This window comes from Diadema antillarum, unplaced genomic scaffold (genome assembly GCF_040938485.1).
Source record: "Diadema antillarum isolate AM-2024a unplaced genomic scaffold, OU_Dant_1.0 scf00000129, whole genome shotgun sequence".
NCBI classification, from domain to species: domain Eukaryota; kingdom Metazoa; phylum Echinodermata; class Echinoidea; order Diadematoida; family Diadematidae; genus Diadema; species Diadema antillarum.
In genome coordinates, this window is record NW_027271018.1 from 492501 (window position 1) to 513348 (window position 20848).

The following is a 20848-nucleotide window of genomic DNA, read 5'->3' on the forward strand; positions in this document are numbered from 1 at the left end:
TAGCTAATCCAGCATTCAATCTCCAAGATGGACAGTGTGCGGGTGGGTTTTCTGTTTGTGTGTACTTCACTCCACGTGTGTCATGTGTGTGTGTGTGTGTGTGTGTGTGTGAGTTTTTTCTCCCTCTATACGTGTGCATATCTGTGTATGTATGTATGTATGTTCGTATCTCAGTTTACTCACTTTTAAAGTGCACGAATTAAAAGAATCAAAACACTTCTCAAAGTGTTACACAAGACAGTCATCTACTTCAGCTTGAGTTAAGTTGCAATAATGCTGTTATGTCGGTTATTAGTGGAAATCGAACTTCAATATGCTCTTCTTTTTTTAAAGGAATGGGCCTTAAAGGGGATGGCTAGTAACCGATCAGTGGGAATCAGTGGGAATGCTGAAGGATGATTGTTCCGATCCTTGTGGGATTCATTTAAGAGTACATTATATATCTACTGTTGTGTGGAAATTATTTGCTTCAGAATGGTCTCATATTCAAGTAATGTGTAGATTAATGCCCCGTCACTGACCAGGGACGCTTACCTGGAAACATTAAACTGCACATTACTTGAATATGAGACCATTCTGAAGCAAATAGTTTTCACACAAGAATAGATATATAATGTACTCTTAAATGAACCCCACAAGGATTGGAACAATCATCCTCCAGCATTCCCACTGATTCCCACTGATCAGTTACTAGCCATCCCCTTTAAGAGGAAAAAAGAATAATAATTTCGATGTTTTCGAGCAAATTAATGTGAATTTACGTGTTTAATCTGTTTATAATTTAAACATATCAGTTTTCTATTCGTTTGTCCTATGATTGCTACTCTGTGGACTTTAATGCTATCACAGGTACTGAAAATGAAAATGACGTCAGAGCCGCTATTACTGTAAAATGTTTCAGCGTATCGAAAATCTCCATGTGGTTGATGATGTCACGTGACTTTAAACGGACACGTACCGGACCTGCACTTCAAACATTTCGCGAGAGATCAGTGTGGTTGCTTTCATTGAAATTACAAGAAAATTAAGTCCATATTTTCACTTGTCCAATGCCAAAGAAGCACATCTACAAAACATGACACATACACATCCAGTAGGTCATCGTATAATATTCTTGTCTATCAAAGTGCGAGAATCGTAATTTGGAATAATTTCTGGCACACACACACACACACACACACACACACAAATCCGTAAAACCCCCGACACATAATAAAAATCCTGTTAAAAGTGACCCCTCGGCTACGGAGAGGAATGTGATGATTGTGTTATTTACCATCATAATCACGCCTCACTGCGTGTCTATAATGTTGGCTGTTTCTTTTCTATTCTCACATGTTCTCCACACTCCTAACTTTTCTTATGGAAAGCGAAATCTCTCAAGCATGACAATGCATCTCGCATCAGTATACTTGAGCGCGACACTGTCCTTGAGACTCCCTAATGAACTGCGAACCGTCGTGTTTGATAGAGCGGTCTCGAGAAAGTTCAGTGCCGAATTCGTGTAACCAGATACGATATGAACTCAGCGAGCGTTGACTCTGCCATTATCCCATGAAGTTTCACCGGTATCATAAACTACTGTGTGCAGGCAGGGTATAGGTACGCACCATTGACTATTCGTCAGCTTCGTAGAATTACGTTGATCAGTCTATATTTCGATGCGAGGTGAGTCACAACGCGCGGATATATCCAGAAATCCCGCACTTTACCATGACGATTCGTAACGCATCCGTTACGTTTGCAGGCTTCAGTTCATTTGTTTATGAATGTGTTCAACATATAGAGTGTCAATCAATGATTCTACACAACCCAGCACACCCACGAACATACAAGCACACATCCCTGTTCTAATTACATTTCGCCCAATGCATGATTTAGGGTAAGCAGCTGCTGTTTATTCGGCATACCGCTTTCGGAATGGCTACGCTAGAGAGACGTTATTCCTTCTGCGAGGTCTATATCATGACTGCGTATGCACAGTGGGGAATGCGCAAGTTCAGAAAGATAATGCAAATGACTTACAGTGGAAATTCAGTTTGACAGGTAGTGCAACACAGGAAAACAACCTGATGACTAATCATACGCTCAGGCACTGAGTGACGAATTGAAACAAAGACAGGGTTAAACACACACACACACACACACACACACACACACACACACACACACACAACTCCATCCACAGTTCAACATCTTAATGAGATTACGAATATTGCTAGGTAAATTTCTACAGTTCACCATCTTTATGAGATGACGAATATGATTGGTAAATTTCTACAGTTCAACATCTTAATGAGATTACGAATATTGCAAGGTAAATTTCTACAGTTCAACATCTTTATGAGATGACGAATATGATTGGTAAATTTCTACAGTTCAACATCTTAATGAGATTACGAATATTACTTGGTAAATTTGTGCAGTTCACCATCTTTATGAGATGACGAATATGGTTGGTAAATTTCTACAGTTCAACATCTTTATGAAATTACGAATATTGCTAGGTAAATTCCTACAGTTCGTCGGTTGAGAATGATAAGGGCGTTAAGTGACCACAAAACCCATAGTGTTCGAGAAGACTTAAAGCCCTTCTCATTCTCAACAGACGAGTTCAACATCTTTATGAGATGACGAATATGGTTGGTAAATTTCTACAGTTCAACATCTTAATGAGATTACGAATATTGCTAGGTAAATTTCTACAGTTCAACATCTTTATGAGATGACGAATATGGTTGGTAAATTTCTGCAGTTCAACATCTTAATGAGACTACGAATATTGCTAGGTAAATTTCTACAGTTCAACATCTATATGAGATGACGAATATGGTTGGTAAATTTCTACTGTTTAACATCTTAATGAGATTACGAATATTGCTAGGTAAATTTCTACAGTTCAACATCTTTATGAGATGACGAATATGGTTGGTAAATTTCTACTGTTCAACATCTTAATGAGATTACGAATATTGCTAGGTAAATTTCTACAGTTCAACATCTTTATGAGATGACGAATATGGTTGGTAAATTTCTACAGTTCAACATCTTAATGAGATTACGAATATTGCTAGGTAAATTTATGCAGTTCACCATCTTTATGAGATGACGAATATGGTTGGTAAATTTCTACAGTTCAACATCTTAATGTGATTACGAATACTTAGTACTGCTAGGTAAATTTGTATAGTTCAACATCTTTATGAGATGACGAATATTGTTGGTAAATTTCTACTGTTCAACATCTTAATGAGATTACAAATATTGCTAGGTAAATTTCTACAGTTCAACATCTCAATGAGATGACAAATATTGCTAGGTAAATTTACAAACTGAATTCAAACAAAATAGAAGAAGTGCACAAAGTTTGGGATCGAAGACACAGGGGTGTTGTGCAATGTCCTAGATTCAAGTCATTACTGCATTTGAAAGACGGCAATAAATCAAAACTTGTTCTGTTCAGCATGGAGATATAAACTTTACGTGCATCCTGCTTTTCGTTCTAAGTTCAGAATGACTGTTATTTCCTCCGAAACTCAATTAGACATACGCATCCGCTTGGCATTCCGAGCTGCTGTTATTTAAGGGGACATAAACACTTGTCAAGCAATCGATCAACAGTGATCAAGATTTCCCCCTTGTTATTACCAGTGAGTGATACTAAAGTCGCCTTTTTTCGGTTTCCTTTCTCTTTCGTGTTCTTGAGAGTAGACAGAGAAGGTGAGGGGGGGGGGGGGAGGAAGTGAGAGGAAGAAAAAATATGACGTGGGTAAAAAGACATGAAGGGGATGATGGCGTTTTTACAACGCGCGACTTAGTCGCGACTAAGCAATTTCCGGAAGAGTTGTATGGGCTGGTTGGCTGATCATCACAATTTTTTTCATATAGGAGTTTTCTTTAATCAGTGAAGCAAAATGAATGACTGTAGAGCCAATTGGCAACAAGGCTGATAATTGTCAGTGACGACCCTAACACGCCATCCTCCCTATACCTCCCCCTTTGTTTCATCAAACTCTCTGTTTAGCTCTTGGAATGAATTACTGAAGGCCAAGATGTCCTTGCTGTACTTGTGGTGCGTTTCGCAGGCACTGCTCCTGAAAATAATAACGGAAAGAAGAAGAGAGAAATCAGCCCAGAGAGGTGGGGGGGGGGGGGGGGGAGAAGAATCTTTCCCATCTCCCCACTCAGTCAACGTACGTACACTGGTGACACTCCTCTGAGTCCTCTCTCTTACCCCTCACCTTCCCCCATTGCAACAAAGTTGTGTTTTGTTACGAGAAATTGAGAAGTTCTTATTCAGCCTCATCTGTTAGTTTTTGTCCTGTTTTCTTTACGTATGTTTTGAAGGATTTTGCTGCAGGAATTCAAGATTACGCACATATACAAAAAATTCATTTCTCAGCTTCTCTCCCCCTCCCCCCATCCCTCTTCATGAACAAGAAAGAAAAGATCAGAACAAAAGGAACAAAACAAGTCTACCACATATACGGGTCTGCTCGTGCACTTTCTCCCAAGACTGAATTTCAAACGTTGACACAAAACTCATCCAAAAAAAAAAAAAAAAAAAAATCAGCCGTAACGCACGACCATCCCAACCTGCGCACCTCAGACCCCCTCTCCTTCCAACCCCCCTTCAATTCCATCCGATTCCTACCCCTTGAAATCCGCATCATCAAACAGGACCTGTGCGGGATGAACACGGCGGCGACGCTTCTCCCACGTGACATCCTTGGCTGGAGGCAGCGAGTTTATCGGTCGGGACGTGACGGGGCTAAAGGGGCGCCTGCCTTCCCGAGCGTGATATATCATATACGCCGTCCTCTCCAACAAACGAATCAGATTTACGACGGTTCCCTCCAATCAATCCTATCTGAGCAGACAACCACTGATCTTTCTTCTGTGAAGATAATATATGAATATATCACCGCATATTTTGCTCTCTCATCAAGAGGCTATTCAGGAAGTGGCAATCACTCCTCTGGAGCTATATATATAGTCTATAGATCTATTTATATAATATATATGTATAAGCAAAGTATATATAAAGTATTATGTTTATTATATATACTTCAATATGACTATGTATAGGCCTATGTATATTTTTCACACACATACACACACACACACACACATATATATATATATATATATATATATATATATATATATATATATTTATCTAGACATGATAATTACTACTTGGGGAAGGGCAGTTGAAGTATTTGCAGGTATTCCAACATTGACACGAAAGTAAATACGAAAGGTGCCTTGACCATCAATTTCATTTCGCGATCTCTTTATTTTCAGTTTAGAAAAAGCACATAAAAATGCATCTGCAGCAAAATTGCAAAAGAAAGAAGTATGATATTAGCAAAAACTGATAATGTGCCTATCAATACGGAAAGCTATATTATAGAAATGTCAAGAAAAAAATTACAACATGACACATATCATAGAATCTATTCAAGTGTAAGCCACTTTCATGATTGCATTAAGTAGAATGATGAAAAAATAAGATGTTAAGGAAGTTAAGGTGACGTTACAGACATTATATTCATAGACTTTATTAGCACAACGTTGATCTTAATATTGTGAGAGATTTTTGAAACACGCAACGCTAGTTTATTCTGTTTTTAAAGATAGGCATGTCTGAATGCAAAGAGAAATAGAAATATAAAAAAAGAAATATCGTATGTACTCACAGAGTTCATGCTAGAAATTTTGATCGATGAGCATTATCATGTTTGTAATACACGTTCCTTGAAGAAAAGAAATTTAAACACTAAAAATGGCATGTTTTTAAAGTAATGCCGTGTAGATGTTGAAGATTGTGGTTAATACGCTTCATTTGTAAAGAGGGATATAACATACTGATCTTGCTTTTGAAAGCGTACATTTTCCTTTTGTCATACAGTCACTTGATTTTCCATATATCAGACCATGAAGTAGATCAGGAATGGCACTCTGGCGCAGAAATCGTATCCGGGCATGTACCCCCAGAGGGCAACTACCCCCCCCCCCCCCCCCCCGGCTAAATACTGATTAGTGGTAAGGTTAGAGTAAAGATTAGGGTTAGGGTTAGGTTTAGAGTTAGGAGTTTTGGTTAGGGTTAGGATTAGGTTCAGGATTAGGATTAGGAATAGGGCCAGGGGAAGGGTCCGGGGTAATTGCCCAGGGGGTGATTGCCCCGCAGAAACATAGTCTAACAAGATGTTCTGGTGTTGTGCAGGAAACCAAATTGCAACTCTACAACATGCACTAGAGTTAGTTGATTTTTTTAAACACAATTATGCACAAGTATTTCTACTCATAATGCTGCCAACAGGGGTGGCACGACGTGCATGACGATATCTGTATAAGCCTGGTAGCGAGTGGACGATATTGGAAGAAACCATAATACTCCGGAAGGCACTGAACTTATTCTCGACATTCACAGTGAATGCCACCAGAAGGGAACAATCGTCTTCATGCAAAATGTTTTTAGGTAGAATTATGAGGGACAAAGATCCATTTCAACACACGTGCCTCCCTCCTCCGATCCTTCTTCATTGTTTCCTATCCATGCACGACTCCGTACTATTACAGAAGTTGCCGGGCAGTAGCTTGTCGTCTGGAGACAGCGTATAAAGGCCAAAAATAATGTAGTCTCGTCTTGGGGCTACATGGAGTTATTAAATCTAGAGGATTATATCTTCCAGATTCATGGTGAATCCTTTCTCTCCTGGGGTTACGTATTTTTCGCACATGCTTTTACGGATTTAAAAGGCAAGGTTAAGGCACAGCTTTAACATCAAAGCACATACAAATATACATGTATACATCTGTATGTACCTGTATGGGAAGATCTCTCTCTCTCTCTCTTTCTGGACGTCCGTCGTGTCGACGAAGACTCGTGACTATTACAATCAGAAACGGTATGACTCTAATGCATGTGGGTACGATGGTGGCTATGGACACCTATAAGCCAGTCTGGGGTTCCTCTTTGAGCATGAGCAGAAAAAGGTCACTTGTACCAACAGAGCGTATTGGCTTTTAAATTCACATAGATGAGCACCTGGAATAGATGATTATTCAAGTAATCCTTATAAATGTTGCTTGCCAGCACAACCACCTAACCAACACGTAACCGCAAAGAGTGGTATCTGGCGATATCAATAGAAAGAGTCTGTTGATACATTCAATGCAAAAAAGAAAAAGAAAAAGAAAATGAAATGGGTGCTTTCCAAGGCGTTCATTGACAGACTCTTCTGATCATCTGGTCTACGTAAATTCATCCTTCATTTGAACATGATTGATAAATTTCATAAATGGTTACGTCGGGCGAGGTTATGCATTTGAATGTGGCTTTGAAAACGCGTGAAGTGCCTAAACAACTGAGGAAAAGGAAAGGTCATATTTACCCACGTGCGCATGAGCTAACTCCAAAGTGGCTTATTATTGAGTGACAATGTCTGCCGCACACATCGCATTTAAAGGCGTTGTTTGCAGGAGCTGGGGCTGCTTGTTGCTGCTGTTGGTGCAAGTAACATCAAGCACGCTTGTACTCACCAGCAACTCTTCTGGATTCATCTAGGCGCACCACACCTGTTCTTTCTGTATGACGCCAGTCAGTTCTGTGGGTTATCTTGTCTTCCCAGGTGCTGGGGTCGCTGTTACACTTTTTCAGGGACTTCTTTAAGGTTATTCCGAAACCTTTTTCGCTGTCCCCCTACAGATCGGTTGCCAGGGTGTACTCCGAGTAGAAGATCTGTTTGGGCAATCGGTCTTCAGTCACCCTTACCACATGACCTATACTCATCTTAACTGGATGTTGGTGATTTTTTATACGATGCTTGTTGCGTCGGCTCTTGCAAGCACTTCTTGGTTTGAAGGTGATGTGATCGTGCCGCCTGATCGTCAGCAAAGTTCTCAGCATCCTCTAATGGAATTTCTCAAGGGTCTTGTTATCTCGTCTGTACAGTGTTCATATCTCACAGCCATACAGCAATGAAGACAGAACGACGGCCTCATAGACTTTGACCTTGGTCTTAAGTCTGATGTCATGTGACTTGAACACCTGTGAACGCAGTCGACCAAACGAGGAGTTAGCCTAATTGATTCGGTAGTTGATTTCGTCATTTATGGTAGCGTTGAACGACAAAATACTGCCAAGGTACTCAAGGATTGAACACAGTTCAAAGTGTTCGCGTTAAGGTTGATGTATTGACAGCTACGTAGAACCGTGTGTGATTGGGCAAGTTTGTGTGCGCTTGTTTTAGCGATAAACATTGCTTTGTATATCATGAGCTTAAAGAGCCATTCAGTTTTGGTGTGATGTATTTCGAGAAGAAATTTGATTAAATTTTCTGACTGATCGATTACATATCGATATTGAATTTTGATACCATGTCCTTCGATGAAAACGTAAAGACGGGAGACTAAGATAATGTATTCTTTACATGTACGCTATTTATTCTGAATGGAGAAAGGGAGAAACATGGGGAAATGTGATTGTTCAGAAACAGGTATTCTTAGAAATGTTCGTTTTACAGAAGAAATGTTTGACTATTACTTGCTTCCGGAACTATACTTGAGCATCCAAATTGAATTGTTAATATTTTTTGTTGTTTTAATGTTGTTTTATGTTTCATTATATTGCTAAAAAAAGAATTGTCAATGATGCCATACAGAAAAATAAATCAAATCAAATCAAATCAAAATTAACGTTTGATCCTTATCGTTGTAGACCCATGATCCTTTGCGTAAACCTTCTCATGTGAAAATCTTACGAATGTTAATGCTCACTTTGCAAAATTGACACAAACTCATCCCACTTTTTCACAAGCAATCAAGATGGCGCGACTGCACGTATATCCTTATTTTTATGCTTATGTTTTCCGTTTGCACATAGCAACGAGGGCCTTTCCCAACGATCAAGCTACGATCAATGCATATAGAATGTAGATAAACAGAAATGTAGATAAACGTACATGAACAGAAAGGCGCATATCACACAAACAGATAAAGGACGACATTTGATATTGAAGCAATACACACAGAGCCCAACCCCCCCCCCCCTTCCAGGAAAAAAAATACCATAAAACAAAACTGATTAATTCAATGCCTATAGACGTCCATACATCCATCATGCCTGCACATGAATAACAATGCACCGTCCCCGTCACATACAATCACAGAACATTTCGTAATGTACGCGCACAGAGCACGCATCCCGACCTGCCGAGCAGCCGCGGACCAGATAGTTATGACCGAGGTTGATGGAGGCGATGTATCATTACCCTCCCGCGGGAATCCCATTTAAGCAGTGTCGCATTTCGGGGTAAATCTGCCTTGCGTGAAAGCCTCTCCTGCCACGAGAAATAGCATCTTTCAAGACGTAACAATCAAGACAACAGACGATACATTTTCCAGATGTCTAAGTCTCATTCTGGAATATGTGCGTGATAAATCAATGACTGCTCCGCTGGCCGTGCAATATCACGGGCGTTGACTAAAGTGTGTCGATTGAGGTCTCATTCCTGCCTTATTTACCGCGATATCTTTTATCTCTCCTTCTCTATCGCTCTCCTTGCACATACACACACGCACACACGCACATAATGACATACACACTCGTTCGAGCATATGGGGTATCCTTCAAAAGGACGACGCGCGTAAAGGCTCCCCGAAAACTTGTGAAATGTTTTTCAGGTTTCTAAGTAATGCTCATGACCTGTGGCATTACCTTTTCTTTTTCTTTCCTGGCGCCATGACCGCCATTTCAATACATGGTACGAGACAGTTATGACAGGGTCGTACTTTAGATAAATTGTGAAGCTTTTACCCCTGAAGATAGCAGAGTCAAAACTTAAGTGCACAGTTTCATCAGGGTTATTTGTTTGTGTCTGTGGTTTTTTCTTTCAGATTCAGATTACAACAGGTTCCACTTATTCGTTTTCCATTACTTAGAGCAAGTTCACGCACATACACAAAACACCACATACTCAAACACGCACACACGCACACACACACACACAGACACCCAAACACACACGCACACACACACACACACTCACACACACTTTCATTGAAATAGTGCGGCGTATTATGAGGGAGGTGAGACGAAGTATCACCTTTCTGCAATTATATAAAGCATGTCCTACCGTTAGTGGTGTAGACTTTAACGTTTTCTCCTTTCCACAGATGATTGCGTGCTCCCGGTATATATCAGCTTTCCTCCATCCCCTCAGATAGTTCTGGAATCTGTATTTATAGACATGGCAAGATGGCGAGGACGAATGGGAGGGTGATCCTCGTATAATCACGAGGAGGGTCGTATTGCAGATGGCCAAAGACCTCTATTTTATACAGGTAGCAGACTTACGACTTGAATGACCCGTTAATGCGATGTAATTGATTCGCGATCTGAGTCTCAAAGCCACCACGCTGCCTGGTCATCTCTTGAGGGAAAAAAAAAAGATAGTATGCGAACATGTTGGAGTTTGCATTTGTGCGTACATGCGCGTGTGAAGTTATTCGTCACTTATTGGGGGTTGTGCACTAAAGAGAATATTGTCTTTTAAGAGGTGCGATGTGCGATGTGCGATGTGCGATGCATCCACACGGAGTTATATATTTCCTACATCTAATTATGTTAACACAATGTCTCGCCGGGATAAATTTCCCAAGGGATTGTCAAGTGCTTCTATTACAACAATAGGCAATGCAATATTTGCTATATTACATGGTCTATTTAAATACACATCACTTACAATTTCGGAAAAATTGACATATCTGTGCAAATGATAATGTTGGGAGAATTGTAATCGCAGGGCACTACTCAGAAAACTGCTTTAGCACCCAAAAGATCATACCACGCAGGAACTATGACCATAATTCATGTAGTTGTACTTATAACCGTTTGAAGCTTTATTTCATAATTTTTTCCCAGTCATGAAAGATATTAATCCACCGAAAACCATTCACAAACACGATATTCTTGTCTAATTGTGGAAAATGTTAAAGGAAGGATATATACATATGATTATATATATATATATATATATATATATATCATCCCGTGAGGGATTAAAAGGATTAAAAAACAAACATGTTGTTAAATCCTAGATCCAACAAAGAGAAGCCATGTGTGTGTGTGTGTGTATGCCAGAAACTCGATTCCCTAAAACTTTCTCACACATACCATATGCATACAGGACCAAGAAACAAAATAAATAGGGCAATGACTTGCCAGTGATCTACTTAAGGCTGTGATTATATCTCCCTCGCTCTCTCTCTCTCTCCCTCTCCATCTCTATCTCCATCTCTCTTCTCTTTCTCTCTATGTCTGTATATTAACCCTTTCCGTGCCATTGAGTCAAATATGCACACATGTCACACACAAACCTGTGGACAGGTTATTAATGGGTCACGCAGAGGGTTGATATATCTTAAATCCTATGTACTCATCTCTCTCCTCTTTATGACATATATATGATTATAAAATTATATGAAAATAGTGGTCTTAATAATTGAATTAAAGAACACTATTTCCTTCACATTCATTTCAGTGTGGTGGTCAAATATACAACTATATATATATATATATATATATATATATATATATATGTATATTATATATATATATGTATATATATATATATATCATACAATATATATCGTCATCATTATTGTAATCATTATTATTATTATTGTTATCATTATTGTTGTTATTATCATAATTATTGATATTCCCTTCGTAAAGGTGAATTAAGGCAGAGAAGAGGGAACATCTTGAGGAAATATCTTGAAGGAAATAAGAAGAGAGACTAATGTTTCAGTAAGTCTTGTCTCTCATTACAAACCAAACACGGGGGAAAAGCTTTGATATCAAATGCTCAGTAATAAACACAGATATGATCACGACAAATCACAGTATTTCATGTTATCATAATGTCCACATCTTAAGAAGATATGGAAATAGAAGATAGTAACAATGTTAAACTCTGCACGCTGCACAATACATTATTGCTATTATCATCATTATTATTGTCGTTGTTATTATCATTATTGTTATCATTATCATTATTTTTATCTGTCCTTTTACCCGGCTATCTATGGTTCCATGTACTTATAAACGTTTATTTCTCTGTCTTCCTCCTGTCTCTTTACACACTCTTCTGTGTAGCTATAACGGTCAGGTATCTCACCAAGCGCTTCATTGGGGAATACGGCCAGGAGACAGGTACGTCCATATTACTGTCTACAGCAAAGAAAACCAAATCTGGTGTTCACTTATGAAAGCACTGACATTCATCCTTTACAAAGAATTAAAATGACTATTTGAACAGTGACAGTGATATTCAAGACAATGCAATATACATGTACCAGGACTTTGTATTATGTGTTGTTTTTCCTAAATAAACATTAGTATATGCAGACAGATATCAACCCTCACCATAGACACACAAAGAAATCACCATTCTCAGCTACGACAAAACGCTTAACTTATGAGGTCACCAGTTTCGTCTTTACCAAACACAGTTGCAACAGATTCCATCTCCATTATTGTAGCCAAGACCTGACTATTCCATAAATCTTAGAACGTTTCAACAATTTCAGAAAGTGAGACAAAATTCTTTGTAGTAGTTGTGAATGATTTTATCTCATTCTGTAGATTGCATGTACACATGTGTGAATTCCATATCGCATCACTTTCAACGTGCAGAATTCAACATCATTTTCATCTTCCATATTCATATCTTCTGAAGATTTGAACATTATGGTAACATGAAATACTGTGATTTCTCGTGATTTTTCCTGTATTCATTACTAAGCATTGATGTTGTATCGTTTTCCCTCTGTTCGATTTGTACTGTAGGCAAGACTTAATAAAACATTCATCTGTGTTTCTGTTCCCATCGCTATTTCCTCTTCTTTGCCTTCATTCACCTCCAATTAAAAAATACCAGAGAAATCACTGGAATGAATATGATGACAATATTTTGAAAACGTACACACTTTTCAGCCTGATATGGAAGCACCATGTTTTTTCTTCTATATCACTATCATACACTATCTGTGTTTTTTTAACCCGTTCAGAATGCAGATACCACCATCAGACGAAGATCGATAATGACTTGGTTTCCATGGAAATACTGGACATGGGACCAGAGGTACAAGATGCTGCAGCATAACTGTCTCAATGTTTGATGTAACGTTTGGTGACCAGTGTGTGGCATTCAGTATTCTAGCTGACATTCTGCAATAGTTTTGAAGCTTATGTAAGTGTGCACAGTGAGTAAAAAACACGTTGATTTCAACACCGCTGATGATCCACGGGGGTTTGTGACGTCAATATAATTATGATCCCTTTCATTTGAAAAGAAGATGACAATTGGATAATATTGGTTTGAACCGGTTAAAATAAAAACAACTACGTCACAAACACACACACACACACTTTTTTTAATGATATACTTTATTTGAATTTTCTTCAATGTCAGGCTCATTTTCACAATGAAATTAGTATAAACAAAAATAAAGCAGCTGTATTCTTATCACTTGTGCTGCTGAATCACACTCACACACACACACACACACACACACACACACACACACACACACACACACACACACACATTTATCTCAACTGAGGAATATCTTTGAAATTAAGTTGAAAAGTTGTTGTTATGATGTGCTGCGATGCACTCGGTTGGAGGAGTCTGTCGACCATTTCTAGGTGCACAGCGTGTCCGTGATGGTCACTCTAAAGAAGGATCAGTGTAGTAAACTAATTTTCGATAGAGCAAAGATCTAAATTTAGTGCCTCTCCAGGAAAGTTCAAAGCACTTTGAGAAAGCTACACCCTATTGTATCGACCAAGATAACCGAAATGAACCCCAAATAGCCTTTCTTTGATATGAGCATAGGACCTATATACTTATTTGTCTCTCTGTCCCTGCAATACCAAATAACCAGGTAATGGTAAGAAATCGCAGATGTAATTGCAGTGGGAATGTTGTAGAGATGATGCATGCATTGTGGATGATGAATAAAACAGTAACCTTTAATTCGAATCTGTGCCACTGAACTTGCAAAACCTCCCGCAAGGTAACAATGCCAGAGACATCTGTCATATAATGATAATGCATTCCATCAGTTATCAACGTAGATAAGTCTTCATGACTTGTCTGCTAGTCTGTTTACTGACATATTTCCTAGGGTACGCAATCGGCTAAATATTCATGTGAATCTTACCACTGCCATGCTTTATGATGTCCTTTTATGTAATGCAATGGTAATGTAAGTCATGGGGGGGGGATTCGGTTTCAGTTTGATTCTATTACTGAATTTTTCTATGAAAGTAATTCACGATTTAATTGTATTGCCTATTGGAACAAAAATGTAGGCCCTATATAATAGATTCACGTTTTAACGATCACGATACTCTTAAAGTGTTTTTTTTTTCAAAGATATCAACGATACGCCTATTTCCAGTTTGAGAGGGAAAAGAAAACATCGCAGGAGTCTGTCATCTTGAGCAAATGTTTGATTGCGATGACGGCCTCAGAAAAAACAACAACAAAAAGAAACATGCACTGAAATGATCAATTTGCCACTAAAACGTGTATTGGGCTAACTTTATGGAGTCAACAAATGGAAGAGAGTGGGGAAGGAAAAAAACACGTGAGAAGCTAAGTATGTTAGTGTGCAAATTGGGTGGTCAGAAGGCTTTACGGTGCATCACGTATTTTTTCTTTGGTATGTATGTGACCTTGAGAAGGGCCTACCCAGTCCCGACGTTTCGGCAAGTATGTTCTTGCCGCTTTTAAGAGAACATGCTCGCAGAAACGTCGGGAGGGGTAAGCCCTTTTCAAACGTACCCAAGAAAAAACACGTGGTGCACCGTTAAACTATTTACCACCCAAAGTTCTACCGCCACGGAAACCTTCAAACTTTTCATAAGTGTGTAGAGTGGTAAATTTTAGTGAATTACTTGCAGGGGCATTGATATGTGCTTATATATAATTAATGACGATCAATGAGAATGTATTGCATGATTGCAGTTTCTCGAGTATAAGCTGTCACGTGACTCTTTACGACAACTATTTTGTTCTCCCTGTCCATTTTCCAGAATGTCTTAAACGAGGAAGTAGTGAACTGGGGAGACGCCATTCTCCTGGTCTATTCCATAACGGACGATGACAGCATGATGGCGCTGCAACAGTTGAAGCAAAAACTGGAGGAGGCGCGAAATGCCAAAGCGGTGCCTCTCGCTTTCACCGTGGTAGGAAATAAGTCGGATCTCATACACGCCCGCAAAGTCAGCCAATTGGAAGGTATGGGGGATAAATCATGTGAAAATACAGTCAAACCTGTCTATGGCTTCAACCCATGGGAGACGAAAAAAAAAAAAGGTTGACCGTTATTGACAGAAGGCAGCTATAAACAGGGTGTGTAACATGACTTTTCTCTCGGAGAGGATATATTAGTGGCCTTATGCTGCAGGTGGCCGCTTTAGACAGGTGGCCGCTAAGGCAGGTTTGATTGTACTTACATTCACTACCGCGCATGCGGGTTCACACACGTACAGAGACATATACGTACAATCTTAGGCCCTTTCGGGGATCATGGTTAATTGTCTTCTACTAGTATCCGAATGCCAAATCAACTGTCATTTGCCAAAATAATGATTTGAAACCAGTTTTTAGAATGACAGACAGCAGATGTTTTGCGTAATACTATGCATTTGCTTTGAAGACAGTTAAGCAATCACAATGAAATAAAAGTGATGCTGTGTTGAAAACTACAAAATAAGCCAGCAGTGACCCTGCGGATTGATATCTTGAAAACAACATCTATATAATATTTCAAAGTCGATCATAACCAACAATTTATTAATTTGAAATGTATTTCTTACCTCGAGCAGATAGACACAACCAACAACAACAGTAGCAGTAACAAACAAAAATAACAACACAACGTATTAAGATCAACTCAGAAAGTCACAATAGCGTGCACACATTTTTTACTATCCTTGTGAGGTCTCATTAACCATTACCGTTCCTCTTTTTTTCTCCTATTTTCCGTCTGAAGGAGAGAGGTTCGCCAAGGAGCTGGGTTGTTCTTTCGTCGAGATCTCCGCAGCCGAGACGTACCAGCAGATCGTGGACGTTTTTCAGGAACTCTACCGCGAGTCAAAACTCTACAAGTTTGGAACCAAATCATCGCTGTTTGGTCGGGTCTTCGGCCATGCTAAAGAAAAGAAGACGATGACACTGTAGCATTACGTTATACGTAGTGGTATCTTGGCCGCATAATGATCTCAATGTATAGCTATGGACAAACATTAGAATGACGACAATTTTATTGCCATCTATACAGTGTATAATGCACAATGTATATTTTGAGATATCTTTAAGATCTGTACGAAATGTACAGGTAATTGGATTACAACAAACGTTGACACTGGGAGTCCTTGCATTCAAAACATGACGTCAAGGCTATGTTTGTTTATTGCTTGTTTGTTTGTTTGTTTGTTGTTGTTGTTGTTGTTTTGTTTTGTTGTTGTTGTTGTTGTTTTTGTTTTTGTTTTTGTTTTTGTTTTTTTTTTTTTTGGGGGGGGGGGGGTGTATGCCGCTTACAACTGCACCTGGCATGGCTGTATCGAGCCAACAGCCAATCACCTCAAAGCATGCCAACAGTAACTGATAACCCTGCCAGTATTGTATATACTTATTTGAAGAGACAAAAAAAGAAAAGAAAAAGAAACGTAAAGGAATTACACTATTTCCGGAATGATATAGATGACCAATAATACTGAGTCAAACATACAGGAAGATTGTTTCACTTCTTGAACAAGTGTTGAGGGATTGTGTGTGTGTGTGTGTGTGTGTGTGTGTGTGTGCGTGTGTGCGTGTGTGTGCACGTGTGTTTTTGACAGAATAGCCCTCCAAGCAGGCAAAATTTATGCGTCCCTTGAAATAATCATTCCCAAAGTCTTTCCTGCACCCGCGTGCCAAAATACATGCCACAAATGTGGTATTTGGTAACACTATTCTCATAAGAACAAGCCAAACTCGTAAAATGTCTTTGCTGATAAGAAATAAGTACACATAAGTAAATAAGTAAACGAGTAAAATGTCTTTGCTGATAAGAAATAAACATAACTATTTCGTTAAGGTAAAACTTGGGCCAATTTCACACTTAACCTTAGTCTTCTTTCGGTGAGTAGGCGTTCTCCATTCTGCTCGAAGATAGTAGCCCGCCCTCAGTTTCAAATCATAAAAGTCAGGGGTCGCCTTTAACCAACAAAAATAACAAATATTTGTCTCTTGATTGCTTACCATTACACGTTATGTCGTGGACATTATGCACTTATATATTAATTCACTGTCGCAATCTAGTTTTCGATCATCATTTGTATTATGATGCGGCTGATCTAGTTTAGTGAATGCGACTTGGAAAATGTAACTGGAAGAGAGTGGTATACTGTATAAGCTGTTATTTTCGCGAGGGTTTAATTTTCGCGAATTTCGCGAATCACTCCTGGACCGCGAATTTAACAACACGTGAAAATGTCGCCATACGCCAGGCAAACTATTCAATAGTCCACTTACGATAAGCATCGGTGTCAAATCGCGAAAACATCTCGCGAAAATGTCCCTGGGCTCCCCATTCGCGAAAATATCTGTTGGCGAAAATATCAGCTTTATATACAGTATATTCTTAAGTGCACATAGAAAGGAGTTTTCCATATTTGCATGTGAAAGAATACGGGTTGTTAAAGTGCAAAATTTCACTGGTATAGATACGAGACAGTTTAATCACGATGTGGTCATATTTATGCAGTGGTACAAATTATACAGATGGACCGGACGTCCACAGTTTTTTCTTGTTTTTATTTTCCTCATCTATGTCAGATACTTATCTGTCCATCTGTGTCAAAAAGGGACAGACCAATGAAAAAAAAAATAATATCGAGTTTGCGGGATATTGCCTAACCGAGGACATTCACCTAGCCTTACTCCCTCCCATATACAACCGCATCTTCATAAATTTCTTCATGAGATTCGCTTCTATTCTAAGTGGAAATAGACAAATTTCTTATTATGCCAGATAATGCATAGTGACGACTGCCACTTTTTAGATGGAGGAACATTTTTTTACTCTGTTTGACAGGTGATTAAAAATCTGTTTTTAAAAGGATTCATTGCAACTGAGGGCCCATGAACGTTGTTGAAATTACATTTTAGTTTGAAACAACACGAATTGATGTGGTTTTGTCATTTTTACATCTTGGATTCGTTGCAAGAGAGCATTGGCCTTATCTTTAACTTTTAAAGTCACCGGCAACATAAATTAGTAAGGTAATTCCTTTGCATGGCGTTTAAAGCTGGTGGACCCATGGGGGTTAAGGGAGCTCACGATGTTGAAAATGATCTTTTGGAGATGATTCATTGTCATCATTGTTCGAAGGACAAACTAAAGCCATATGGTCACTAAACTAGACATAGATTTATTCCTTTCCATATATCAAAACAGAGTGCTCATCAGTTTTGTGATTGATGTAGCTTATGGCTCGTACGAAACTTTTATGTATATTTCTATGTGTGTATGTATAAAAAAGTATTAAATTGATGAAATATGTGGAAATGACAACCAATGCCGCAGTGAAATATTGTGTGTTTTATGGGAATTAAGTCTGCAAGTGAGTCGGCAGCGAAGTACACGAGGTCGCAAGCAAATATGGTTGACGGAAACTTGTGTGACGTATAGATAGGAAACCCGTCTGGAATGATCCCGAGATAGTTTAATGTGCGCATGCGCTGATAGATTTTGTGGCATTAACCTGATGTTTGGGAGGGAAATGTGTGCGGGGGGGGGGGGGGGGGGGAGTAAAGGCGACTCAATTGCATCAATTTCGGCATTGCTGCATCGGTAAATAGTTAGTCGTCTTCGAAAAAAAAACCCCGTACGATACAATCATTACTGTACCCTTCTCGATGAGAAATGTCAATATGAAATTATTCTTTGGAGATGACCAAATTGATACTAGGTACTTAAAAGTGCCTCTTCAGGATTTCGAAAGAGCAGGAAATACAACATGTTTTATCATCCATCCGTAAATAGGGTTTGTACCATTTCAAACGTTATGATTACTATACAGACACTTCCTTTGCTGTAAACTCTCCTTTAAAAAGGTTGCATGTTCCATCATTATGATTATATAAATTTAGATAACAACTAAAAAGAAGGAAGCAGAAGGTGACGGGTTCAAATCCCGGGTTGGATCTTCTGTTTGTTTTTATCTGGTTTATTGTGAGACGGATTGAACTTATAATCTTATACTTACGGGGAGTAACAAGGAAAGATACGTCGATCACTGTTTCTACACTGTTCTACGAAAAAAGAAACCCACAACACTTTTTCAATTGGTAAATCCAATGACGATAAGCAGATATAATATTGGACGAGTTTAAGAAAATAAAGACATATTGAGACTCAAGGATGTATTGATTTTCAACTTTAATTCCACAAAGTATACTTCAAATTACAAAGTTTTTCATCTCGAATGACATGATTATTGCACTATAGTTCAGTATCAAGTATATATATTATAACAGAGAGCTATGAGGTACTCTAAGACAAGGCTTAAGTGCAACTTATCTTTGTTCAGAATAATAAATGATGAATATTAGATCCGTGGGCTGTTCCTGATTGCTAAAAATGGGATGTCGCCACATGTCAGACCGATGACGAAAATGAAATAGTTATAACTTTGAAAAAATAAAGGTAGGGATATGGGGATATACGTCATTCTCCTGGTTCCTTTTTGTTTTGTTTTGTTTTGTTTTGACTTGGTTTCAAATCACATCGATTAATCAGTGCCATTTTACATACGAAGATCTGCGGCTGTATTTTTTTTTAACATTCATGACACAAAGATAGTCAATTCAAGGTGAAAGTTAGCTGGACTAACACGCTCGTCAATTTACGATTGCAGCATAAATCAAGATATGAATGGCATGGGTATAAAAGCATCACGATGCGCTACACGTTCAAATGAATGATTTTACATTGGATGAATGCAAACCTGATGACAAAAGGTGCGATTGATATCATTGTTTTAATATTAGATCAGTTGTAATATCACACGAGTTGTTTCAGAGTGCAAACAGAATGGTTGCTCTGATTGACGAATGAACAACATTTTTTTTCTTATGATTGCCTGACAATCGCTGCAAAACGGTTATAAGAGTGCTAATTCTGATTTTTGTAGTAGGAAAATAATGGCGGATAAGCGAAATCTTGCCCATGTCAGGGCTCCATTCAACCACGCGCCTATAAGTATTATCGTCTGGAGCCGTGGGCGTCCGAGTCTGTCTTATCCGAGAATTACAAAGTTGCTGAGACTTCGCGGCGCAAAACAAATTCGTCTACATGTGGAGCAAAAAGGTGGTGTTTCTTCTACAATTACTCAACGATGGTAAGCACTGCATTCTTCATATCCAGTCATCACCTCAAAATCATGGCAAATTTTATGACAAAAAGCCAGGAGACGTTTCAGATTAGCTTATTGTTTACCCGTACTCCATGACAAAACTTCCGAAATCGGCACGGCAGAAGTTTCAAATTCTCGTAAAAGCTGTCCGGCAAGCAGGACTCAGGCAATAACCAGTGATAACTCGAAAGAGTTACTCAGGTATATTCCACAGATTTTTGCCCCAGCCGGCAGATTATTTACCACTCCTTAATGTGAACTGAAGCAGTACTTCTCGGAATCCTCGACGTCCAATTCAAGTTATTTCATCAAAAGCAGCACATCATTTGGCACTAGTCAGCTGCTATATTATGTTGTCGGAGT

At 38.9% G+C, this 20848-nt stretch overlaps 1 protein-coding gene across 1 annotated transcript in view; it reads left to right on the plus strand.

Moving 5' to 3' along the window:
* LOC139720577 (ras-related and estrogen-regulated growth inhibitor-like) overlaps window positions 1–16347 on the plus strand; it is a 17333-nt gene extending 986 nt beyond the window's left edge. The window contains exons 2-5 of the mRNA XM_071631925.1: window positions 12167–12223; window positions 13081–13154; window positions 15116–15320; window positions 16078–16347. Of these exons, the coding sequence (XP_071488026.1) occupies window positions 12167–12223; window positions 13081–13154; window positions 15116–15320; window positions 16078–16265 (524 nt within the window). The 3' untranslated portion in view covers window positions 16266–16347. The remainder of the gene's footprint in view (window positions 1–12166; window positions 12224–13080; window positions 13155–15115; window positions 15321–16077) is intronic.
* Window positions 16348–20848: the final 4501 nt, after the last annotated feature.